Source organism: Pelodiscus sinensis, chromosome 11 (assembly GCF_049634645.1).
Source record: "Pelodiscus sinensis isolate JC-2024 chromosome 11, ASM4963464v1, whole genome shotgun sequence".
Lineage (NCBI taxonomy): Eukaryota > Metazoa > Chordata > Testudines > Trionychidae > Pelodiscus > Pelodiscus sinensis.
This window is the reverse complement of record NC_134721.1, coordinates 3,121,955-3,148,545: the sequence shown is the minus strand read 5'-3', so window position 1 is coordinate 3,148,545 and position 26,591 is coordinate 3,121,955. Positions and strand designations below refer to the sequence as shown.

General features: G+C 44.0%; 1 protein-coding gene across 8 annotated transcripts in view; it reads right to left on the bottom strand.

The window, feature by feature from the left end:
• PTPRG (protein tyrosine phosphatase receptor type G) overlaps positions 1 to 26,591 on the bottom strand; it is a 660,588-nt gene that overhangs the window by 101,883 nt on the left and 532,114 nt on the right. For 4 of the 8 annotated variants that reach the window (XM_075938459.1, XM_075938465.1, XM_075938466.1 and 1 more), the window contains 2 exons: positions 16,555 to 16,687; positions 1,112 to 1,198 (listed from right to left, as the gene is read on the bottom strand). In XM_075938459.1, the coding sequence (XP_075794574.1) occupies positions 1,112 to 1,198; positions 16,555 to 16,687 (220 nt within the window). The remainder of the gene's footprint in view (positions 1 to 1,111; positions 1,199 to 16,554; positions 16,688 to 26,591) is intronic. The other 4 variants (XM_075938461.1, XM_075938464.1, XM_075938460.1 and 1 more) reach the window with 3 other exon arrangements.

The window sequence follows — 26,591 nt, the reverse complement described above, 5'->3', positions numbered from 1 at the left end:
ATGATGTGGTCTGGTACTGTAGGTTAAGAAACGAGGCTTTATGAGAAGATCATCCCTGCTCCTTATTGTTTCATCGAGATGTCTGATCCATTTTATGGAGCCAGCCAGCTATACTGCTGGACTGATCTGAACATTCCTAATGCTATAATTTCATACCCAGAGTGTCTCATGTTGTGAAACTAACTAGTGTTAATATTGGTCCACATTTTGCTGTGGGAGTGAGAACATGGCCTTCTGGTTCCATGGAGAGGATGAAAACCTGATTTTTCTGGCAGCTTCTGGTATTTCACTGTTTTATAAGAAATGTATACTGGGCCCTTAGGATGCATCGACTTATATTATGGATATTTCATTCACAGTTCATCTGGGAGCGTCCTCTACAACTGAAACCAATCTCTTTATGAGAGACCATATCATACACATAGAGAGACTCTTCAGAGAATCCCATAAAAGTAGATAACCCAGCCACGGATCACACAAGGATAGAGTAATAAACCGTTCCTGGAAGCAAGGTAGAGCAAGAGACGATACTATTTTTTTTCTGATTTGCAAAATGTTTCAATTTTAAAAATTAAATATTTCACAAGAGTCATAATAATGACAGTTAATCCTCTTTTTTTTTAAATGGCTACTTTTCTCTTCACCCATTTAAAAAGTCTCATTTCATATTAAGGTTCCAAGGGTAAATAAGTGAGTAATGGATGTTTTTATAAATAACCAATGGATATACATTGTTAGAGTCCAATATGCTTATAACCATGCCTTATGTACGGCTGCAATGCCTTCTAACTACTGATGTGCTCAATCATCAGAATCACATATTATGCCTGACTGTCACACACTGTTTGCTTACCCTTTATAAACCAGCCATAAACAGAACCTTAATATGAAACATGATCATTTTAAGATAATGAACCAAACTGATCTGTGGTGCAACCCCTCTGACTTCAGGAGGGTTACTGCAGCGATGAATCTAGCATTTATAACAGGTGATTTCAGAATAAGAATTCTGAATGAACGAATGTGGTTAATTTCACATAATAAATAAGTAGGCAGGCAGTAAGTCACCCCACTCATTGGAAACTCCCCACCTGATCTGTACCGCCCTCACCTTCTCCCCTTCTCTGTTCTCTCCCCAGAAGATGGCGCTTCACGGAAACGTCGGGGTAAGCCCTTGGACTTTATTTTGTTACATTCTCTAAACAAAAAAAGACAAGAAGTGTATAAACAGGATTTTTCAGACTGGCTCACCAAAGTTCTGCATGAATTCAATTCCACTGGAAATGAATTGAGTGATCTACATGGAGGGAAAAAAAACCCCACATCCTCCCTTTCAAATCATACCTCTGAAATTCTCTGTACTTGATCCTCCCATTCAAATCATACCTCTGAATGTCTCTGTACTTGTCAGACTCATTTTTACACAACTAAGTTGAAAAGAATACACTTCAATATTTCACGCTGTCATAGTCTTTGGGGGAGATAAAAGGAATTCTACCTGGTTGTTAAAATCCTCTTCTACTGCTGAGATATTGACTATAATATTCACTTTGCATCCATGTCAAATATTTGATTATTTAAATATGCATCCACAACTTCTGTATCCAAAGCTAGCGAAGTCAATGGAAGAGCTCCCACTGACTTCAATGACCTTTGTCCTTAAGGTCCCTGTGCACTAGAAATTCACGTAAATGAACTAAGGTTCTGAAAGTCATAACAACATAAGAACAGCCAGGCTGGGTCAGACCAACAGTCTAGTTAGCTCAGTGTCCTGTCTCCTGACAGTGGCCAGTGCCAGATGATTCCAAAGAAATGAAAAGAACAGGACAGTTCTTGATTAATCCATCCCTTGTCATCCAGTCCCAAGTTTGGCAGCCAGAGGTTTAGGGACATCCTGAGCATGGGGTTGAATCCCTGGCCATCCTGGCTAATAGCCACTGACACCAAATCTATCTAATTCTTTCTGAATCCAGTTATTCCCCCTTTGGCCTTCATAGCATCCTCTTGCAACAAGTTCTGCAGGTTGATTGTGCATGGTGTGACAAAATACTTCCTTGTACTTGTTTAAAACCTGCTGCCTGTTACTTTCTGTAATTACTAGACTCACTTCTGTCGTTTCTGATTTGCCTGTTGTTTTACTCATTTTGTTTTGTTATTCAGTGTTCAAAAGGTTTCCAGTAAATTGATTTATACACAGGTATGCCTTCCATTCTCCCTTAACGCCCACATCACCTGTTTTGTCTATAAGCAAATCTTCTGCAAAACCACCTTTTTTGTATATATTTGTCTGCTCTTTCATTTGGGGTGGTAGACTGGTTTGAGTATGACATAATATAACTGAGGGTACGGCTAGACTGCGGGGGTTTTCGGGATACCAGAAAACTCCACCGCATCCAGGGAACATGTTTGCTCTTCCACTTTTTTTTTGCTGAAGAGCAAACACACTCTTTTGGAAGCCCCTGTATTCCTGGTTCTACGAGGAAGAAGGGGGTTTCCAAAATAGATTTTTTTCTCCCAACATTTGACCCAGTCTAGATGGGCCAAATGTCAGAAGAGCCTTTTCTGACAAAAGAATTGGAAAAAGGTAAATGCGGAGTACCCGCCCAGACCAAAGTAGCTTCCAGACACCTTAAGATAGTCTTTATTTGTAATTCTCCCCTTTCTTCCCCTTGGATTTTCAAGGAAAATATGCTAATCTTGTTCTTCCTATCCTATATCAAAATACGTATAAAGCTCAATCTAATATTATGGAATAGCTGTTAAAAGGAAATTCGATATAATGTTTTGGTAATTATTATGAACTAAGACTGCTAATATTCACGTGATCTAAGATTAGTTTATGCGAATGGAGTCTGCAAACATATTGTTTACAAGACAATCCTTGTGTGAGGAGACAGAATTTAAATGTGTAGGTTAATGGAGGAAAGTTTGTATATCCTGTTTCTTTTAAATAACTTCTTGTTACCTCAGCACAGGGCCCAGGCAGGTTTTACCATAAGGGACCCCAAGAGTTCATCTACTCCAGCTGGGGGAGGGTTTGTGAGAGGGCTATATACCAGAAGTTGGCTACTGAACATTCTGTAATATTAATTTTCTTTTTATTTGACTTCCTGTCAAAAGCATTTAAAGTCATGCACCTTGTTAATGATCCCTTGTTTTAGTATTCTTTCCTCCATAACATTTAAAAAAAAGATACTTGTTAATAACTTGAGTGACACAGTGGCACACATCCGAACAAGTGCGCATGACCTCAATATTGCTGCACAAGACAAAATTCACTCCACTCATGGATGGAAAATCTTAGAGGGAACACTGCTATTGAGATGAGTGAATAATAATTTCTGCACTTAAAATTCCTAAACAATTTTTTTTAAAACCTCTATATGCTTAACTAAAGATACCAGCTGCTAAATTTCTTAGACTTTTTTACAGTTCCAGAAATTTCCAGGAACCCGTTTTCTCTTTCTAAATTTCCTGATACCTTGGCTTGGCAAAGTCCTCTTTATCTCTTCTACCTTTTTTTTTAATTAGCAATTTTATTGATTAAATAAGCGAATCAACACCGCTCTGTCTAATGGGGAAATTGACTGTTCTTATATTTCTCATTTAAATATCTTGCATGGAAAAGTAAAACTAATGCTACTTAAATGTAGAAATGACAGAAGTGTAACAACAGATGGAAACAATTTTCCAGATCTCTCTCTCTGTCTCACACAGAATCAAGTCCTTAACAGATCATCTAGTATGTTTAAAAAGCAACTTTCAGCCAGTGAATCTCTCTTTCTCTCTCTCTCTTTTTTTCTTTTTGTGTCTAATGAGCATGAGTAAGTCTGTTCAAAAGCCTGAACATGCATCTCCAAGCCAATTCAGCAGCAGGGGGTCCATTACTATAACAACTGACAACTCCTGTGAATTCTCAACGGCCTTAAAGTAGCCATTTGGGAAATAGTTACCCAGTAAAAATTTGCAAAGGAATCGCTGTATTAGGTATCATGTGACAGGGCCCTCGCTGCACACAGCTGCACTTCGCTATGTTGGTCATTCAAGCAGAGAAAAAAACATGTCACCAGCATCACAGAACACCTGGGGTGCCAGAAGAGATCCTTTTTAGTTCCCCGCAGCAAGACCGGACCAAGCATCACAAGCTAACAATACACTGAAATAGCTGCGGCACACCGTACTTTGGAATTACAAGATTTTCCTCTAGACTTCACGTTGTTTTACTCTGAAAAGCCAAAACACAGAAAAGTATTTACACAGATTATCTTGTGTTAAAAGCATGAAGAGGGCCCAGGGAGTGATGCTAGAAGCTTGAACGAGTAACCAAAAGCTGCCCTGAGATTCAAACGTAAAACGCAACAAGGACCTGCCACGAGCACAATGAGACGATTTAGCTCTCCACCAAATACAAGAAGTAACCAGTCACAGAGCTCCTCCACCTTAGTGAGCATGAGCAGGACACCAAGATATGTCCTGAGTTCGCAAGTACACTATTTCTGTGCTGTTATATCTAATGACACCGAAACCAAACACAGGTCTTGCCTAAATTGGGGAGGGAGTTTGTGGTGGTGTAAACATACCCAACTCCCCAAAAAGTGAGGGCATGCATCGGATTCCTCAATTCCTCCTTAGAGCAGGTCTATATTTACTGGAAGATCGGAGCTGTGGTGATCAATCCCTCGGGGGTTGATTTATCCGGTCTAATAAAGACCCGCTACATTGATCACTGATCACGCTCCTGTTTATTCTGGCACTCCTTTGGAATAGAAGTGTAAGGGGGGGTGTCAACAGGAGAGCCCCGGCAGTGGAGCCCCTGTGTCAACTGGATTTAAGGTACACTGACCCCAGCTATGCTCCTAAGGTTGACATTGCCCTGTAGTGTAGATCTGCTCTTCTTTCAGTTGGCAGTAATGAGGTGGAAGGGCACTGCACATTCCCGCTGCTCCTTTGGTGAGGGATCACATGGACCAACCGAATCATGGGAAGGTGGACATGATGGACCGTGCAGCAGTGTGCATGGAGCAGTTGTAATGCATTCTCCCCATACCACGCAGCACTTTGTACCTTTAGACATGCAAAGTCCACAGGGTGCTCAGATACCCAGGTGAGGGGCTCCAATATAAGAACGTAGGTAGATGCTGTATTGACAGCCCTGCCTGCCAGTGCAGGAATGGAGAGAACATCTGGAAAAGTTGCTCAGGCTGGGAAAGGGGACGGCAAGGCAGAAAGATTGTTGCGGGGATGGGAAAGCAAGAGGCACGATGAATATAGGCATGGGGGGGGAGGACGGGGAAGAGGGGGAAGACAACACTATAAGGAGAGACTGAGCATAATTGGACATGGCTGCTTAGGAGTCCAACTGAGCTCACGGCTTTTCCCAAGAAGGTTTCCTCACCTCCAGCTTGTGAGGTCACATACCCTGGTCATGACCTACAGCTCCACTCTCTCCAGATTGCACCATCAGGGCTGCGGGAGGTTTTGTGCAGTCCCGATTGAACCATGCCCACATTTTTATTCCTTCCTGTACCAACACAGATGATTCTTGTTGGGGCTGGACTCAATGACCTCCAACCATAGTCTCTTCCAACCATAGGATTCTATGGTTTTCCAGGGCTTTCCTCATGCTCCTGCACATTTTTTTTGCATGTGCACCCACCATCCATGCTAATACCTGCACATCCATCTCAAACATAAGAACGGCCAGACTGGGTCAGACCAAAGGTCCATCTAGCCCAGTGTCCCGTCTGCCGACAGTGGCCAATACCAGATGCCCAGAGGGAGGGAACAGAACAGGTAACCCTCACATGATCCTTCCCCTGTCACCTACTTCCAGAGAAATAAGGACATGAGTGGAAGATACGTAGGTACAACTTTGTAAACCCTTTGAATACTTCTGTCCTAGGTTCTGCTGCTTCCTAACGTTTGTTAAAAATGCTAACGCTATACTTTTTACATGACAGGAATTCAGCCCTGAATTTGACCAATTACTTTTACTACACACATATGTGTAGTTTTCCTTTGAAAAATGATGTTTGGAAAGGTTGGTCGCAGACAAGATCTGGGTAATATGTATCTAGATAATATGTATGAAAAAGATATGTCAATATAACTGAGTCTTTAGTTGTAAACAAAGTCTCTAGTGAAGAAATATACCCACATGGCAAACTGAAAATCATACAGTAGCAGAACCCACACTAAAACAGATCTGTTGACCTGTATGATATCACACATGAAGAATTAAGTCCTTCAAGCACAAATAATGTAAAAATTAATTATAGTATTAACCATTAAGACTGTGATTCAGGAAAGCACATACATCTGTGCTTAAGTTCATCCCAATTAAAGACAACACTTAAATACAAGTGGCAAGTCTGAGAAACTGACCCACACTAAGGTGTCAATAGAAGTGGTTTTGGAACAAGCTGATCAATTACACAGTAATGTCGAGACCAGATGGTATTCCCACAAAAGGAATTCAGATGTGAAACTGCAGAACTACTAAGAGCGGTATGTAATCTTTCAGTTAATCAGACACCGCTTTCGAAAGTGAAATCGGAAGAAAATATGCAAAATTCAGAATTTGCATATCCTCTTTCAACACTTCTGCGTAGACTAGATGAGCCCTGGAATAATGAAAGGTATGGAGAAGTGAATAAGACACTGTTATTTACTCCTTCACGTAACACGAGAACCAGGAGCCAACCAACGAAAGGAATAGGCAGCAGGTGTAAAAAAACCAAAAGGAAGTATTTTTTCACATAACGCACAGTCAACCTGTGGAACTCCTTGCCAGAGAATGTGAAGGCCAAAACTATAACTGCATTAAAAAAAGAACTGGGTAAGTTTATGGAGGTCAAGTGCCTCAGAGGATATTAGCCAAGACTGTCAGGGATGCCACCTCATACTCTCTGTGCCTCGAGCCTCTGACTTCCAGAAGCTCGGACTGGACAGCAGGGGATGGACTGCTAGAAGATTGCCTATTCTGCTCATTCCTTCTGAAGCACCCAGTATAGGTCACAGTCAGAAACTGGGTTGCCAATTTTGCTTGGATGTATTCCTGGGGATTTAATCACATGACATAATTTTTAGGTAAAAATAATATTTTAATTCCTGGAAACTCCAGGCCAATCCTGGAGGGTTGGCAATCCTAGTCAGAAGATAGGATACTGGGTTAGATGGACCATTGATCTGATCCAGTGTGGCTGTTATGTTCTCAACATTAAGCATGTATTTTAATCTCATTGACTTCTGAGGAACTTAATCGCATGCTTAAGTGATACCCTCATAAAGGATCAGCATCAGTATTCCCTATAAGCTGTGTGCTTGTGTGGCCAATCAGAAGAGCTCCAAATGCTGCCCAGTAGATAAGCAGAGTACCCACAGCTAGTTTTTTTATTTCTGCAGGTGGTACACGTCAGCACATGCTTCGGTGCACGTAAAATTATTCTGCACATGAATGGAAAAAGCCACACATGTATGGAAAAGATTAGGGGGAACAATGATCAGCAACTCAAGTGTTGCAGTACTGCTGTACCTGCAACTTACTGCGTGTGAGTGCTCGCTTAAACCACTATTGTTTGAATTAATTAGAATCTAGTGAGGCTGACGTTTTAGACCAATCCAAGTAAGCCAATATTCTGCACATCAAGAATGACAGCGCGATTACATGGCCTTAGAATGCAAAGTTTCACAGGAAATGGAGCAGTAAAAACAGTTGCCATGTTCAAGCAGCCAGTTTTTAAAGTTCAATACAGAGCAACTTCAAAATAAAGTTTTTAATTAGAAGAAGAAAGTATTGTGGGTACTCCACTTTAAGGTCCAGCTGCCTGCCAAATTAATCTAGGAAGCTGGCAGAAAGGGAAGCCTGGAGAATTCTGCAGGTTTTATTGAAAGCCATTATTAATAGCGGCTGTGCCAATGCAAATTATATTTTGCGAAACAATAAATGGATCTCTCAGGTGATTGGCAGTGAGGCAGAGGCTCTATCCTCTCTAGGGAAATGATTCAACTCCATTTTGGAAACACTGAGCATTGTTACCATCTGGATGGAGGCCACCACAGAGTTTCTTGTGGAGAACAACTGACATCACAGAAATGAGCCTCTAATTAAACAGTCTCATTTCCTGGAAGATTCAGCAGCAGCAGCAAGAGCTAAATTACCCTTTCACTCCTAGAAGTGGCGTTTGGATGAATTGTGTCAGGGTAGCGCGGGAAAAGCTCGTAATGCTATTGCTCATTCAGCATCAGGGTGAGATTGGGCCTGCTGCCTCAGTGGGAGACAATGAATTAAGTCACCTGACAAGGAGTCACGTAACTAGGACCTGGTTGACTGACTGTAGTGAGTCTGTTCTGCTGGAAAGAAGGTGCCACTGCTGAAGAAGCCAAAGAAGTACCGTTGCTAAAAGGAGCATAGTGGCAGGGACAAGATACCCTGCAATGGGCTGACTTTTGGTTTCCAGCCACACGGCCAAGTTACTTGACTATGTAGCGATCTGGGAACAGCTCAGCTGGTTGTGTGCTGATTGACAGCACAGACTACCCAACAACTATGGATCCATCCCCCGTTCGTTTTGGAAAACATTGGAGCTGTACCAAAACCTTTCAGCTCTGACTCTTCTGTGGCCAAAACGTCAGTACTAGGTGCCATCAAGAGGGCAGGCAAAATTTTCCAAAGCATCTAAGTGACTTTTGACCGTACCTACATCCTATGGATTTCAGGAAGACTTAGATAACCAAGTCCCTTTGGAAAATGAGATTTGGGCACTTTCAGAATTTTGCCTAGCATCTTCCAAGAATGAGACATTCAACAGAGCCAGGAACATTGTTCAGTAAACTGAAAAGTAGGTTCTTTCATTAAACTAAGGAAGCCTTTTTAGAAATGATGTGAATTTGCAACAGAACAGTAATACTCACTTTTTAGCAAATGTAGCAGACAAAATACAATACCATGGCTACTCATAAGACAAAACCCATAAAATGATCAAATAATAGCTCCAGCACCGGTCAGACAGAAATTCCCCTCATTTCAGACAAGTTTAAAAACAGGCTGTGATGCAGAGTTTAATACTGACTGGTAGCTTTCCTAGAGAAAGTTCATTAGTAGTGATAATTAGGACAACTGTACTTGGCTCTTAGCACTTTTCATTTGTAGATTTACAGACACGGCTAAGTGCTTTATTACTAAGGCCTAGTCTACACTACAGCGGAAGGTTGAATTAAGATACACAACTCCAGCTATGCTAATTACTTAGCTGGAGTCGATATATGTTAAATTGTGTTTCTGCACCATCCTCACAGCGGGAGGTTGATGGAAGCAAATACTCCCATCGGCTTCCCTTATTCCTTGTGAGGAGCAGGAGTACCAATGCTGACAGAGGCATCCTCTGAGTTCAATTTAGTGGGTCTTTACTAGACTCACTAAATCGAACCCTGGAAGATTGATCGCAGCATACATGGCCTAATACACCAGTTGGGCAACAGGCACTGAGATATTAAGGGCCTAATCTTACTCCCACTGAAGTCAATGTGATCTCTGCCATGGAGTTCTACGACACTGCCACCAAATAGATAGTGGCTTGCCCAGGGTCACAGAATGATTCAGCAACACTATAGGAAAGAGAAGCAATCTCTTCTGACTCACTGTTAATGTCTGCAGGATGCCATTAAAAATCCATATTGAAAAAAGTTCCTATCAAACTTTTGCCTAAGGAAGTCACAATCTTTTCTTCCCCAAGCTACCTCAAAGCCCACACGATTACCAACAAGCTTCCTTTGCTCTCTGAAAGGCAGCAGCTGTGTTACTCCAGAAATCCCTCCTGAATGTAAACATATTAGCACTGTATAAGTAGCTTGATTTAATAAGAAAGGCAGTACAATATTCCTTCTTTGTCTTCAGGATCACAACGTTGACAACTGCAATAATTCAAAGGTGAATTATGGTATCCTCCAAAAAAGGGGGAAAAAAACTCTCAAGCTATACTTGTGAATTAATTTCCTCCTCGTAGCTGAAAATGAGAAATGGATATAATTTAGCTTCTATTTAAAAATTGCTGTTGGCTAAAACTCTAAAATGTTAATTGCTTCTTAATAGTGTCTCTGTATTTTACCCTTTTTAAACTGCTCTTGATAGCACCGTATTGTTTAGAATAAAAACAACAAACCAAAACATCAGACAAGACAATGAAAAGTCACCAGTCACACAAAATAGTTTCCTCCCCCCACCACTGCAAAGCAGAGACACGAGAACTCATTGCATATGTCAATATTTTATGTGTTCGTAGAATGCAGCCATCTCCCCAAACCCTACGACACAAAAATCCTAAGAGCAATCTGATATCAACATGCAGAACTAGTCACATCAACTCTTCACAGTCCTAATGACTAATAATACCAGTACCATCAGACAAAGGTTTAATCAGCAACCGGCTTTATTGACATCAGATCTCTAACCACAGATATGACTTGTACCATATCAGGACTCAGCAAGTACAGCAAATTGGCTTGCTGTATGAAAAGTTGTGTACAGTCTTTTGTGTGCATGTATACACACACACATCCTGGAGGCTGTATGTATGGAATACTTCCAGCAATTCTCAGTCTAAGTCCACACTTAACTTGCTGTGCTTGGAAAGGTGTTTGTCCATACTCCCGTGTGAGAAAGTTGTAGCGCAGTCAAGTGGCTGTGTAGATAGGGTTGCCAGATGGTTTCAACAAAAATACCGAACACTCTCCCCCCCCCCAAAATAAAACACCAGGGAAAAAATTCTGTTGGGGGGGGAAGGGGGGAGAAGAGGTGAGAGACCAAAGTTGTTGAGAAAAAAACCCCAAAACACCAAGAGTTATGCAAAAAAATAAATAAAATAAAACAGCATTGAAACAGCATGCGTGCAGAGTCAGAATCAGGATAGGAAGAGGAGGGGTTGAGCACTAAGACCCAGGAAAGGCATTGCTTCCCCTTGCTCAGGTCTTTAGGTTTTTTGCCAGCGGCCATCTTGTTTTCTTGGTCGAGCCAGAAGGGAGCTTCCCTGTGGAACCAGGTAAGCAGGGTGACGGGGGGCCAGGACCAGTTGCTAAGTGTGTCGTAGGGTTGCCAGGTCTCCGGTATTTTCGCCTCCTGGCTGGGAAAAAAAATCAGAAAATACTCGACATTTCAGGTGTCCGGTATTTTCTGAACTTTTTTACCAGACAGGAGGCGAAAATACCGGACTGTCTGAGTCAATACCGGACACCTGGCAACCCTACATGTAGACGAGCCCTCATAGCACAGAGAAAAGAAACCTGCTGGACACATAAGCATATCCAAATCTTTTGGTTTGTTCCCATCAGTACTTCTGTGAATAGCAATGAATTGCCTAGAGACCCTGTCTGCACGCCAGTGAGAGTATGTTCACAACTGGACTCTCGCTTTCCTTCAGTATTCCTGTGTGAACGGTCACTAGGGCACATCCTTTATGTAGCAGGAGTGGGCTCATGCAAGCACATAGTCCAGATAAGTGCTGTGATTGTTTTCCTTACCTGCTCTACTAACGCCCCTCATTCCAGGCATAAAACAAGGCGTCTGTTTTAGACCGTGTGTGAACAAGCCATTCCAGATCATTCCCCATTAGGGCTAAAGATCACGTGGCCAACCTCCTTCTCAAATGTGAATAAAGGGGTGAACAAGGCATACAATAGGGGAATGTGAAATGACGGACTCCTCATGCCTGCTACTCCAGCACCTAGAGATTCACAACCAATGCCAGCAAAGCCTCAAGCCAGTTCTGTTACAGTGCAAAGACGGGGTTTTGGTGGGGATGTAAAACGCCATTAAAAATGTAACCGTGTAACTCAGCCGTGGCCAACCCGAGGCTCATGAGCCGCATGCAGCTCTTCTCCCTCCTCCCCCCCGGGTGTGGCTCGCAAAGCTCCCTCCCGTGGCTTGTAAGCCTCCCCTGCGCCCCCAAACACGGGCCTCTCCTCTCGGCTCCCTGTGCTGACCTGGGTAGGGGAGCCGTCTGGTGCGGCCATGAAAGATGTAGAATTAAAGATGGCGGTGGGAGCCTGCTGTGGCCAAAAAGCCTCAAAACACGTTTAAATGAGTTTTCTTAAAGGGGCAGCTTTTTTTTTTTTACTTGACCAAACACGACCACGGGCTCCTTTTAAAGGGGCAGTTTTTTTTTATTTGCTTGACAACATTGCCCTGGCTCTTCGCGCTGGATCCACTGCTCTCTTGGCTCTTTGCCCAGAATGGGTTGGCCACCCCAGTGTAACTAAAAATCCTAGTGCACTGTGGGCTTTGCAGTATGAGGCTTATACATATAAGCAGAGGCCATTGGCCTTGCTCCCAGGCAGGCTTGGACTGCAGAGCCTGCAATGAAGCTGGCTCCCTGGGATCCTGGCCCCGCTCCTGGGCAGCCAGCATGTAACTGTAACAGAAACTGGTAAGCTGAGGCTCATCAGTTAACCGGGTAAACAATTACCCTTTTACATCCCTTGTTTCTGGTTGTCCTATGGCTAACCGAGGAAGCTACCAGCTCATTAGTCTGGGGTACCTAGCAATGGGATTTTTCTTTTTAGCTTCACTATGTTGACTCTTTATTTTCCCTTACAATAACATGCAAAAAAACCCAAAACTAAAACAAAAAATCCAACATAACCCTCTTTGCTGTGCAGCTTCATTAAAAATATGTTAAGCCTAAGAAACTGGGTGTAAAAAAGAGGCCAGAATTGCTGCATGCATGTTCCATTGTGTTTTCATGACTAGATGGTAGCAGTGCGGGCAAGAATAAAACGACCTGCACCTTCCAAGATCAATCACGTCACAGTCTCCTTCAGGCAAGGGGGGCAGGAAGCAGAACTTGCCCCCCACAAATCATACAGAAGTGGGACATGCCACACTGAAGAATCTGTAGCTGCAAAGATTTCCTACTGAGTACTCTACTGAAGTTCGATACCTTAGAACGTGAGAAAAGCTTGGAAAAACAGAGACTATCTTTTGCTCTTTTATTCTTCAAAGCATTCCCCTATATTTATATTAATATGAAACACTTAATTTACAGAACGTGAAATGACAGTTGCGAAGGATCAGAACAGTGTTAATTTTGTTATATATATATATATATATATTCACATACAAAAAAACCCTAAATAAACTAACTCCTTACTTGGACTGCTAGATACGAAGGCATCAATACAATACAAACAACCAGAAGGCTTTGCTCTGCTTCACTGTTCTATTTCTGTCACCTCTGTTCTCAAATCATCTAGTCTCTCAAATGCCCAAAAGTGCAAAAGTGAAAATATCAAGTTGTTTTACCCTCAAAATGCATTGCTAAAGGGTAATCTGTGTCTCGTCTGAATTCTCTAATTCTCAGTAGGAGTTTCCTGCTTTTCTCACACAAGAACAAAGAATTGCTGGACAGGAAAAGACCACTTGGACCAACATGCCTGTCCCCTTGAGGGTTATCTTCTCTCAACAACTGCTTTTTGTGCTGCATACTTCAATAGCATGTTTTCCCCTCCGTCTCCAACTGATTTTCATGCTTTTTGTGCGGATGACCTTATTTAGCAAGGTATTCCCTATGTTGCTTGTTTCACTAAGTACTTCTTTCTGAAGATCTAGTTTATCTTAATTTCTGAACTTTCAGAGTAGCTCTTGTGGGTGGTTTTATTTTATTTTAAATGCCCACCAAAGTAAACACGTTATTGTTCCTAAGGAAAGCAAAGACACTCAAAATGAAGTGTGGCCACTTCATTGCCAAGGCTCTGTACAGTCAGAAATATCACTGCATTCTAATGGCCCCGGAACATTTTTAAGAGTGGGGACAATCAAATCCAGCCCCCTTACCATTGTCCATCCCCACCACTCCCAGATGAGGCTGGGAGCAAAGCCCTGATATGCAGGGCCAGCAGAGCCCCTTGGTGCTAGACCAGGAACCTGGGGGTGCTGCAGCAACCCCCCACACCCCGAGTTCCCGCACCTATGCCACATACAATTGGTGTTATATACCTTGTTAACCTGTTTGCCTTTCTTATTACACTTAAGCCACGTCTCCACTATGGGGAAGATCAATGCTTCTGTGATCGATCATCTGGAGTTCGATTTAGTGGGTCTACTAAGACCCACTAAATCCAACTCAGCAGGCATCAATGTTGGCGTCAGTACTCCTGCTCCTTGCGAGGAGTAAAGGGAATCATTTGCTTCCATCAGCCTCCTATTGTGGAGACTGTGCAGAATCTCGAATTAAGGTACACTGACTCCAGCTACGTAATTAATGTAGCTGGAGTTACATAACTCATTTCAACCTTCCCCTTTAGTGTTGACTTGGCCTTACATACTAGTTTCTTAGCCTCAAGGATTTTCATACACACAATCTTAAATTAATTCTTACTTGGCATAGAGGGCAAGACTTTGGTTATTGACTCTGAATTTGTTATTTTATACTTGTTCATAAAACCTTAAGATTGCTCATTGTATGTTACTCTCTATCATACTGTTTCTGTCTGTAAAACCCCTTTTACTTCCATGGCGCTACATGGATGAGAAATTTGCCTCTTTGTGTATCTGGAGGAAAAACAGGTGAGATTTCAGCAATGTAAATAATGTAGTTGACGTTGAAGAACCTTAAGTTGAATGTTGGTGCCATTCCCACAGCAGGAGGTCAATGGTAGAAACGCTCCCATCGGCTTCCCTTACTCCTTGCAACAGCCAGGAGTCCCTGCTACATCGAACACTGGAAGAGGGACTGCCACAGCGTTGATCTTCCCACAAGTATGGATGTAAGTAAGGAACTTAAGTTCCTTTGAAATGACGTCAGTAATGAACACTGCACCCAAATCCAGTACCACTGATCATAGTTCCCACTAAGGTGCAAGCCGCGCAGAAAAAAATTCTTCGCCCACCCACCTCCTTTGCAGTGACATGTGGGGAGTAGCACTCACTTCTGGAAGGTGAGTGCCTCTAATATTGAGGCAGCAAAGCCGGGGAGGAGGGCAATGCGAGTGGTCGGCTCAACTACTCTTTCACATCCCTTGCTCCTGCCCCAGGGCTGGAGCTGTGCTTGGGGCCACAAAGTGGCTTCGCAACTGCCCAAAGCTGGAGCCAGGCTGTGGTGCGGCTTCTCCTGGGGCTGGGGCCCCCTGCTCCTCTCTCCCTCCCCACATCTCTCTTTTGCCCCTCAGAGCCACCCGCTCCCCAACCCTCTTTCTTCCCCATCTCCCCACATGTCACTGCCTCACCCCCAGCACCTCACTCCCTGAAAACCCTGGGCGCTGGCAGCAGCTTCCCTCGACCCTAAGTGGGGACTCTCAGCCAGCCCTGTGAGGAGCATCCAGGGGGCATTCCTGCCCTGCACACCGGCTGCCCCAGGGCACGTCTCACTTTCTCCCCATGACTTGTGGGGGGAGGTGCTACCTGGGAGAGTCTTTTGGGGAGCAGCGCCCCGGTGGGTGCCACGGCGGCACACGTCCGAACAAGCGCACATAACCTCATTGTTGGCTCAAAAGACAAAACTCACTCCGCTCAGGGATGGAAAACCGTAGCGGGAACTCTGCCCCTGAGGTGCGCTAGAACCTGAAACAGCCCTTTCCCGCTTCCCGCCTTGGTTACTCCAACAGAACACCTGGTCTAAAAGCCCCGGAGCTCTGGACTGGAGAGACAGAGATTTAACCAATAGAGAGCTGGTAGTTCCTGCCTTTCCGGACAGGCGCTCCAGGGCTTTCTGAACCAGCCAGTCCCCTTCTCCTTCAGAATCCAGATTCACTTCTAGAAAAAAACAAATGGTACATTCCACACCAGAAAAGCCCTGAGCTTCTCCTCAGAGCCTGTCTTGCACAGAAGTACCTGACCACGTAAACGCTATCCAAATCACTTCATCTCAACAGACCACAAAAGGTGCAGTGGCTTCAGGTATACCCAGAAAGATGCCTTAGAATCAAATCTGTCATTGGTCTAAAGTGAGATGAGTTCAGGGTTGCTAAACTATCATCCTCATTATCCAACCATCCCACCACTTAGCATACCCACCAGGATCTCTTCAAAAGAGGCAATCGGGAGGGTTTGGTTGCATTGTATTTTATTCCCATGGGCTTTACTATACATTTCATTACAGCAGTGTCTGGGCCCCTTCCTGATATTGCAGAGCTAATCTCCAAAACACTGTTATGAGGTAACAAGGAGGCCATTTTAGAGATGGCAAAACTGAGGCACAGGGTGCTAGAGGGACGTGTCCAAGCTCACACAGGGAGTCTGTGGCCAAGTCAGGCCTACAACTCAGAGCCCCAGTTCAGTGAAGCTTCTCCTCCGGAAGGTCACAACTGCCATGCACGTGTAAGCGATTTAAGGAGAGCTAATTGAGGAAACCCTTGCGAGTGCTACCACGAATCTCCTTTTCAAGACACATAAATCAATCCCTGAGACACTTGAAGATAGTTAACCCGTTCGGCTGCCCTAACACCTCTAGAGAGATCGAACGAACCCATCATCGTCACCGCCGGTAAAATAAAAAAGCACAGGGGCGTATGAAAAAGACAGTCCCCAAAGTCTTTCAAATCCCAATCGGAAGGAAACAGGCTCACCTCCAGTAAACCAGCACGGCAATAAGAAGAATGAGGCACACAAAGGTCAGGGCTGACACCACAATCAAGGGGATGATCCACTCCATTTTGCCAGGAGAAGGTCTGGTGGCCATACTGGAGCTATTCTTGTCTGCTGCACAGGAAGCATGGAAGGAATAGAATCAGTACCAGTAAAAGGAATGATGCTACAATGGATACATTTATACACAAAATTAAAACTGCCATCACTCCACTGTCACTCCAGTTTACATGACATGTAAATAATGGACCTTCAGTAAAGGGTATCACTCAATCCTTGACTTTCAGCTATGTGTTACAGCATGAAAGTATGGTACTTATACAACGCATCAAGTGGATTCTACTACTGCCCCCTAGTTCCAGTCTTAAGTTTACTTACCCACGATTTTAGGGCCAGATCCTGCAAACAGGATCCAAGTGTTACTCTTACCATCGTAAGTCACTTCCTCAGGTCAATAAACTAAGAGCTCTGCTTAGTGATTAAAGTTTGCAGGTCCATGTCCCTCATTTGTAATCACTTTGGGGCAGGGAATGTGCCTTAGAGCTTTGTAAACAGAGTAAGTAAAATTCATGTTAGTGTATGTATTAGCGTAATAATGGCACTAGGGAAAAAACCGAACACCCCGATCCAATAGCATGTCATAAAGTTTGGTGAACTGTTAAAATCTGTTGCATTAGTACATAGGAAGGAACTTTTAGAACGCTGATTATCAAAAAGAGTAGATAGATGGATTTTGTTGTAATTCACCGCAGAAATCCTTACCTCTCAGGTTTTACACAAAATAATACTATAGTAAGGTCCTGGCATCTGAGATCAAGGTGAGTCAGCAGAAATAACACTAGCATGATAGGGCCTTGCATACAAAGCCCTCCAATTTGCAAATTCACAAAATATTGAAAAGTAAAACTTTTTCACACAATAGCTTGAATGACAAGTTACTAGATGCCATTTCGGTCAATCATTCTGCCTTACTTAACGTACGTCTCCCTGGCTGCTCAGTAAATGGCCTCAGATCTGAACAAAGATAAAAAAAATACACACTTGACTTTTTGTTTATTGCCCCCCACCCCCCGCCATGTGTTTTCTTTGACTAGAGCAATTCCATGCCCTTGTTCTGTATTGTATTATCATCTCTTCTGAAACAGCAGCAAACCCTACCAGCCAAACATAATTGCCTTTTCCCCATAGGTAGGCAAAACACGGATAATTGGAAGTCACCAGATGTCACATAATATGAAGTCATACTCTATTTTAATAGCATTTAGATTATACTCCTCCATAGGCAGGAGTAAAATTCAAACAACATGGAAGTAAAGGTTAATTGTAAATGCTTTTGCCAGGCTGCTGAAAACAGAGCAAGACCATGGGCTGCTGCAAGCCCAGCAAGAAATCTCTCTGGCTTTAAGCAGTAGGCTGATGGAGGTAATGCCCTTTAGCAGGAAAGCCTAAATGAGGTGCTAATCAGAGGGATGTTGCAGGGGCAGCAAACGTGCACAGAGTGCAGAACTGATCACAAGAGAGATGAGTAGCCAGTATCATTCCCACACCTCTAACTTCAATGAATAAAGGTTGCAGAGGGTACCGGCTTTGTGCTTTGTCTCAGAAACATTATTGCCAGTTTTTATTTAGCACGTGTGTCCAATAGACATTAAAGCTTATCCATTTCACATCGTTTGCTTCAAATGCTGCAAAACATAAACGATGTGCCTCCGTGAAGACAAGCATTTCATTTCTTTTAATAGTCCAGAGTAAGAAAATCCTTTTCATCAGTGGAACTCTAATCGCCTTACCAACAATTAAGCACCACAACACATGGGGGGAGGGAAAGAAGTACTATTGATCCGAGTGGTAGAGAAGAGCAAATTAAAATAGATGGTCCCTTGCAACTTATTAGGTAAGTGAAGTATCACCAGCAACCAAAGACAATATTACTTCATCTCTTGCCAAGGACAGTATTACTTCATCTCTTTCATATGAGAGTTCCATACATGTCCCTCTCCTTATGCGCCAGTACAAAAATTTATATTTCAATTTGCATGAAAAAATTTACATCACTTAGCAAACACAGTCTGGCTTAGAGTTTTGACGTGCCAAATTAAGTACAATACCTCTGTAATATTCATGAGGGTTCTTTTACTTCTTCCACAGGGTGCCACAGCAAGCACAATTCACTTGTATTGAGGCAGAGATACCAAGTGGAAATGGCCAAGCAACACTACAGGTTGAACTTCTCTAGTCCTGCACTCTCTGGTCCGGCAACATCCATGGTCTGGCATGATTTGAGTGAGCCACGTGTCCAGTTATCATGCGTGTGGCCAAGTTTCCCGCAGTCCCGTAAAATTTGTTTACAGCCACCAGTCCTGTGCTGTTATTTAGCTCTAATTTACCCTTAAATGTCCTCTAACAGCCCAGTAACAGTGGAAGTATTGGTAATGCTGCTACACGCAGTTGACCTCCCGTGGTTTGGCAAATTCTCTGGATTGGCACCGGACAGGTCTTGTGGGCGCTGGACTAAAAAGGTTCAACGTGTAGAGAGAAAAACTCAGGTTCTTGCTTCTGAGGCGAAAGTCTAAGTGTTTTCCACTCCTTAAGCAATGTTTGGAGTGAACTGAACTAAAAACATCAGCAAAAGTCGCTATATGAGGACTGTTGATGCTAGAAGACGTTAGCAGTACATCTGGACTGCCAGCAGGTGTCTTCTTCGGGATAGGGGAAGAGAAGCAGATTAAAAGGCAGCATGCTGGGTACTGTGGAAAAATGTTGAAGAAACGATGCATGGAAAAGGAAGCTACACAGCTTTATCTTCTCTGCATCTATCAAAAATCAGCCTTTCAAGCTTTCGTCTTAAACTGAGAACTTCGAGCCGCGATAGAGCATATCCTTGTAACTGTGCCCAGGATATGCCTTACTTCGGCATTAAAAAAAAATCATGGACGAGAAAACTCCAATTTTGCTAAGAAATGTAAACAGTTTCCAGTGGCATATGTCATTGTTGAATTAATTCAGTTTGCCTTTTACTGGCTTGGAATTCATCCCAGTAGGAAGCAATACAAGCTACGAGAGCGTATCTGCTTCAGGAAGTCCTACACGAGCGCAGGCAGTTCACAATCTACTTCTCAGCGTGCCAAAGGGTGTAGGTGTCCACAACGGTCACTTTCCCGAGAAACACTTCTTCAGAGCTTTCATCTATGTCAGGAAATTGGGAAGGGTGCTCTGGCAGGGGGATTTACTGACAAAGGACACTGGGAGAAACAGGAATTCTACAATCAGAAAATTCTTGTCTCTAAAGCTTTCTCTGTGAGAATATCAAAATGTTTATTCTCCAAAAGGAATGCCACTTGTCACAATAAGCAATAGTGACCTGTAATATATTACCTGCCTTGCCTATGCCTTGCTGAAACTTTCCCTTCATCATCCCTTGACACTGCACAAACCTCCAGTGCAGAGGTTGTATTATACAACCCAGTCTGGTGGGTTGTATTAGTTTAGATACATATCGATCTGTTCTGATGCCAAAAAATGTGACTGTCCCAGCAGAGTTGTCTCCTACCATCCACTCATTCAAGTAGAAGGCAATTGTCAGTCGTTCCTTTGAGTAAATGAGATTGCAAACGATAGAGTATGGTCATTTAAGAACACTCCAAGATAACATCAGTCATTCTAAGGGCGGAAGTTTGAGAGACTTGAAAACGGCTTTAAAAACATCATTCCAGGGTTTTTTGAACTTATTTATTTATAGGCGTTTATTCAGTGCTCATTCCTCTAGACAACTATCACCCTGAAATGTCATTTCACTATTTAATAAACCGATGTTGATGATCCATAACCATAACGTCACATAATCAGGATTTACCCTGTTCTTCTGAACAAAATTTCTTTGTGTCATCTAGTTCTTCTATTTACCAGTGCTCAAACCCTATTACTGTATGCGTCTACAATTTGTCATGCAAAACAGCTCCTGAAAATATAACTTAATAATTCTTGCCACATATGGAGAAGCAGAATTACACAGATGTTTAATTATCCTAATGAGATTATCCCCAAAAGGCTTGTGTAACCTCAGCCCTGCTGAAGATTGGTCTGAAAAGCAAAACACTGGAGTCCTATATGGAGACTAAATAAGGTTTTGAATGCGTAACGTGATCTCACTCTAAAGCCCTCTTGTGAGCAAACTTGTGTGAAGTCTTGCAACCCAGTGGGAAATAGGGAGGAATTCCTATCAACTGGAATCCCACAGGGTCAGGATCTAGATCCATATTGTTTTCAAGCTATGCTCATAACCCAGTCAAAAGCACCACCAGAAAATATGTTCAATTTGTTGATGACAGGGGTGGAAAGTGAATACATTATCACACATCAAATAGTTTTTTATGTACGCTTCCAACATAGCAAATCAAAGTTCTGGGGATTAATATCAGCTGCTACCCCGTAGGAGTGAGTCATGCTTTTATGCGCAGAATATCACTATAACTGCAGCCCCTTTTAATTTCCAGATTTTTAAAAAATCACGAAGAATTCTGAACAGTGGTGTATTTCACAGTGGCAGATCCAGATACAATTAGGCGAATGCAAAAAAAAAAAAAACACAACAGAGAGGGCTGAACAAGAAACTGAAACCAGAGTGTGTGAGCAAGCCGGCAGGAGCAGAAGGAACCATTAACACTGGCAAATAACACCAGACAAGAGGGGACCGATGCCATTCGGAAAATAATGACATGGCCTCAGGAGAGGTATGTATGTGTGTGTGTGAAGTAAGTGCTAAAAGAAAATGAGCCTTCCTGCACTAATTGGCCTCTCGCTTTCCCCATAATTTCTCATGTGTTCCTATTCTCCTCCTGTCAACTGTGCCCAGGCGTGCTTCCCCTTTCAGTTATCTCCTTACGCACTGCTAATTTGGTTCCCTCTCATTAATTTTGCAAGTGTACATTGTTATAAAACAATGTTCTACTCTTTAAAAAGATGCAATCTCCACTCAAAACACCCAGCAAAATAACCTGACAGAAAATTTTGCTTTTCTGGTTCACTGGACAAATGAAGCATTGCTCCCCGCGCACACAAAAAAGGCTGCTTGGTCCTCTATAGCAGGGGTGGCCAACCTGTTACAGACGAAGAGTCAAAATAGTGGTGGATAGAGCGCAAAGAGCCGAGGGAAAAAAGTTGTTGAGCAAAAAAGAACCAAACAAACCACAAACCACCTTCCCCTCCCACCCCCGGACGCCACCCTTTTAAGAGCAGAGCAGGCATTGCCCTTTGAAGGTGGCCATTTTGAACTCTGCATGGGACACCGGCTCTGTGTCTCAGAGAAAAACATGCTGCCCCTTTCAGAGTCGCAAGCCATGGGTGCGAGAGCCGCAATTTTTTCTCTAAAGAGCCGCATGCAGCTCATGAGCTGCAGGTTGGCCGCCCCTGCTCTAGAGGCTATAATCAACTGCACAAACTTCCCTTGCTTGCACATCTTGGGAGTGCTGTGCACATTTCTTGGCCTGCGTTAGTTCTCAGAAACGCGTTAAGAGACACCCACCTGCACCAGCTACCTACGGATGCCAAATCTCGCAAAATTTGACCTAATGACATGTTCATCTCAATGTCCCAAACGCCACTTATGGCTTGAGACTGTAGTGTTGGCTCATGCAAGGAGTTTCATGGGAGACCACGACCTTCCTGCATGCACCAGTCATGAATGAAGGGTTTACCAAGATCAAGAGACAAACGAGGTAATGTTAGGGCATGACAGTAGTGTGACACGTGCACGGTCTATTGACATAACTGAGGGAAAGCTAAATGGAGTCTGTATTTAGTACTGGGAGGGAGTAGCTCCATCGTTGTGCTTCTCCCTAGAGGAAGCCCATTCCATAGCCTAGACCTCGGCCTGGGAAAGTTCCAACTCCCACACTCCAGCTGGGGCAAATGTAGCACTGACAGGTGGAACAGAACCTGGGACATCTGGAGCTTCGTGCATGAGCCAAAAGCCAGTTGGTTGATAGCTAAGGCTGGAGAGCAGACTCATTGTTCTATCTGTAAGGGGTCTCAGCGCCACTCAATGGCACCGTGCACCACTCCCAGGAGGTGTGAGGGTTACACTAAGTTCCATCAGGCCCCCAGGGTAGCTGTCATGGGAGGTGAGGTTATGACCTGCCTGTCCAGCAAGGGAAGAGCAATGCTCTAAGGATTCTGTGGTGTGGAAACCCAAAGCATCAGAGCACTCAGCTTCCACCTTTCACAGAATCCTAGGGCTGGAAAAGATCTCAGGAGTCATCGAGTCCAACCTCCTACCCATAGCGGGACCAACCCCAACTAAATTATCCCAGCCAGGGCTGGGTCAAACCGGGACTTCAAAAACTCTAGGGATGGAGATTCCACCCCCTCCCTAGGGAACCCATCCCAGTGCTTCACCACCCTCCAACTAAAACAGTTTTTCCTAATGTCCAACCTAGATCTCCCCCAGTGCAACTTGAGCCCATTGCTCCTCGTTCTGCCACCTGTCACCACTGAGAACAGCCTCTCTCCATCCTCTTTGGAACCTCCCTTCAGGAAGTTGAAGGCTGTTATCAAATCCCCCCTCATTCTTCTCTTCTGTAGACTAAATAAACCCAAATCTGTTAGCCTCTCATTGTAGGTCATGTGCTCCAGCCCCCTAATCATTTTTATTGCCTTTTGCTGGACTCTCTCAATACATTCACATCCTTTCTGTAATGGGCCCCCCAGAATTGGATGTAATACTTCAGATGTGGCCTCACCAGTGCTGAATGAAGGGAAATAATCACTTCCCAAGATCTGCTGGCAATGCTTCTTCTAATGCACCCTATATATGCCATTAGCCTTCTTGGCTACAAGGGCGCCCTGTTGACCCATATCCAGCTTTCATAGAACACTAGAACTGGAAGGGACCTCGAGAGGCCATCAAGTCCAATCCCCGGCCCTCACCACCAAAACACTACTCCGTCGCCCTAAAATTACCTTACTTAGACTCTTGATCTTGGCAAACCCTTCATTCGTGCACAGGGACTAGTACACGCCTCAGGACAGTTCATTAGAGCGTTCCCCACCCTGAGGCTGAGGGATGCTGTAACTCCCAATCTTCCACGCTTCCCCCACAGGAGTACCAGGGAACTGTCCTCTCAGGCCGGATGTGGTTCATCAGGGTTACCCCGGCAGGCTGCCAAATGCTTTATTTACCTGAGCGTCCACAGACACGGCCACTCGCAGCTGCTGCTCAGGTTAATAAAAGGTATGGCAACCCTCCAGGGATTACCCCTAACAAGCCATGTCCAGCCCGTGGGCCACTTATTGCTTACCCCTGTTCTCAGGGCTTAGCTAAGAGGGGCCTAAGTTGCCAAAGGGTTCTCCCCTCCTCCCCCCAAGGGAGCACAAGAAAGTTTCCTGGAAGGGATTTCTCCAAGGTTCTTTCATGGTAGGGCAGGGTGGTCTGGGTCCTTCCCACTCTCTTAGTTACCCTTCTTCCCTCATCCACAGCTGGTCACTGCCTTTCCATCCTCTAACCCTCCCATTCCTCACCTAAACAGCCCACGTGATCTATGTGCAAAACAGGATTAAAAAAAGCTTCCAAAGATGCAGAATCTCTTCCCGAGAGGAAGGGGAGCTCTCGTGGTTTCCTCTGCTGGTTTGAAAGAACCAGGTCTCCTCAGACATTTCAATTTCAACGATCTGAGTATAGTAAACAAATTCCTGGGGAACTTGCCCTTCTCAGCAAGCAGGGGTCTCTGCAGTCCTTGAAGGGGGCCACTGGACCCAAGATTCACATGATGACATGAAAGACTTCACTGAGGAGACACTGAAGGACAAGGCTTTTCCTCTCAGCCAAGACACAAAGATATGTAAAGGGATCCAGAGTCTAAGTCCTCCATCCTTCAGAGCTATAACAAGCACTGAAAAACTCTGGCACAGCAAAAAAGCCTTGGTCCTTCCTAAAGACTGATTCAATGGTCACTATGTTTGGAGAAATCCTCTGGTCTATTAGAGTACATCTAGAGTAGATCTGTTTGTCGGAAAAGGCTCCGCATTTTGCATAGCTTTTTCTGATTTTTGTTGGAAGAGGCTTTTCTGACATTTGGCCCGTCTAGACTGGGCCAAATGTCGGAACCCCCCCTTTCAAACACCCGCTTTTTCCTTGTAGAATGAGGACTACAGGTACTTCTGAAAGATGTGTTTGCTCTTCTGCAAAAAAACAGAAGAGCAAACGTGTTCCCTGGACGCGGCAGTTTTTTTTCAGGATACTGGAGGTATCCCGAACCCCTCCACCCCCGCAGTCTAGCCATATCCTCAGAGTCTAACATTTCTCCCCTGAGAGCCCAGGGACACAAAAGAGGACTCTACCTTAGAAAAGGTCTCTGCATGTCCCTTAAGGTTCATCTTCCACTTCCTCTTCTGCAGATTCAAGAATCTAGGAGCTTAACACCATCCATTTACGAAGCTGAAAAGAGGCTTGTTTTTGAACACAAGAGTGGCCATACTGGGTCAGACCAAAGGTCTATCTAAGCCCAGTATCCTGTTTTCCAACAGTGGCCAAAGGGGAGTGAACAGAACAGGTAATCATGAAATGATCCATCCTCTGTTGCCCATTCCCAGCTTCTAACAAACAGGCTAGGGACACCATTCCTACCTATCCTGGTTAGTAGCCATTGATGAACCTACCCTCTATGAATTTATCTAGTTCTTTTTTGAACCCTGTTAAAGTCCTGACCTTCACAACATCCTCTGGCAAGGAGTTCCACAGGTTGACTAATTTGTATGTGATGCCACCAGAGACTCAATTGCAGCAGATGTCAGAAAACGTTGTCACTCACATCTTGGTCTGGAGACTCTGGATCTAAGGTCTGACTTACAAACCTCTCCTTATCGCCTGTCTTGAGATAGCCTGAGCCAGAACATGAAGACCACAGCTGATCCAAATATGTCACGTCCCTCAGTCCAGCATGGAAAAACCTAGCACCATATTGGTTGTGACTTGTATAGGGTGACTGTCCTCTTGTTAGGTTTCCAGGATGATCCATTCCATGTTCTGTCTTTCCAGAAAGCCCACAGCCAACCTCCAAGTGAACAGTGCCCACAGACCTGATAACTGACTAGCAACAAGCCATGCTGGACTCCCGGGACTACACCTGATCTTCCTTCCTCTGCTCCCTCCAGAGATTGCTCAAGGCATATGGGCTCTCCATGTGTCAGACAGAGCGGGAGCAAGCCATGTCAGACTAGTGAGTCCCATCCATAATAAAATATGGCTGCGCATTAGCGTTTTCTCACCTTCCTCACACTCCGCAATGGGTCCCTTCTTTTCTTAACCCCCCTCCTTTACTCACACCCCAGAAAAATTGATGTGATAACAAACCATATGTCCTCTGATGGACATCGGAGCCATCTGTCCATTTCCTCTCTCATTTACATTACACTGGCAGTAAGCCATCAGTCGCTTTGCTAGAGCTTGCACAAAGGACATGAAATGTGGACAGCCAAGGAAACCAGAACATTAGGTACTGCTCAGCAGAGGGAGAGAAGAACCCAATGCCTCTGTTCAAGAGGCAGATTTGCCTTCACAGAGCAAGCTACTTGGATTCAAACTGAATTTCCACTATGTCCAATTCTTACGGCCTTACTCTCGGACACTGCACAGGAAAAAGTAGCCAGAGCACACAGACTCATCCCTGACAAAAAGCAGGCCTGGCTAACTGGGTCTTGCCGGCTGCCTACCAAGCGTTTTACACATGCATGGTGGGAAGAGCTGACTTTGAAGAAAACCATCAAGTGAGACCACGGACCAGAAGCAAGCAAGCTACAAAATCAGCAGCGTCGGCATAAAGAATGTCAGCAAAACTGGGGTTAGAGCACGACTGCTCCACTGCTGTTAATCTGTTTTCTTGCAGAACAGTTCTGAGTGGCAGCATTTGAGTTGGGTCAGCATTTCTATCGCAAACATCATTAAGAGTGGAGGGGGGTGATTTTTAGAAATTTGGCCGTGAAAATTGATTCTGAGCTGTAACTTAGCAGAAAAGGTCTGAATTTT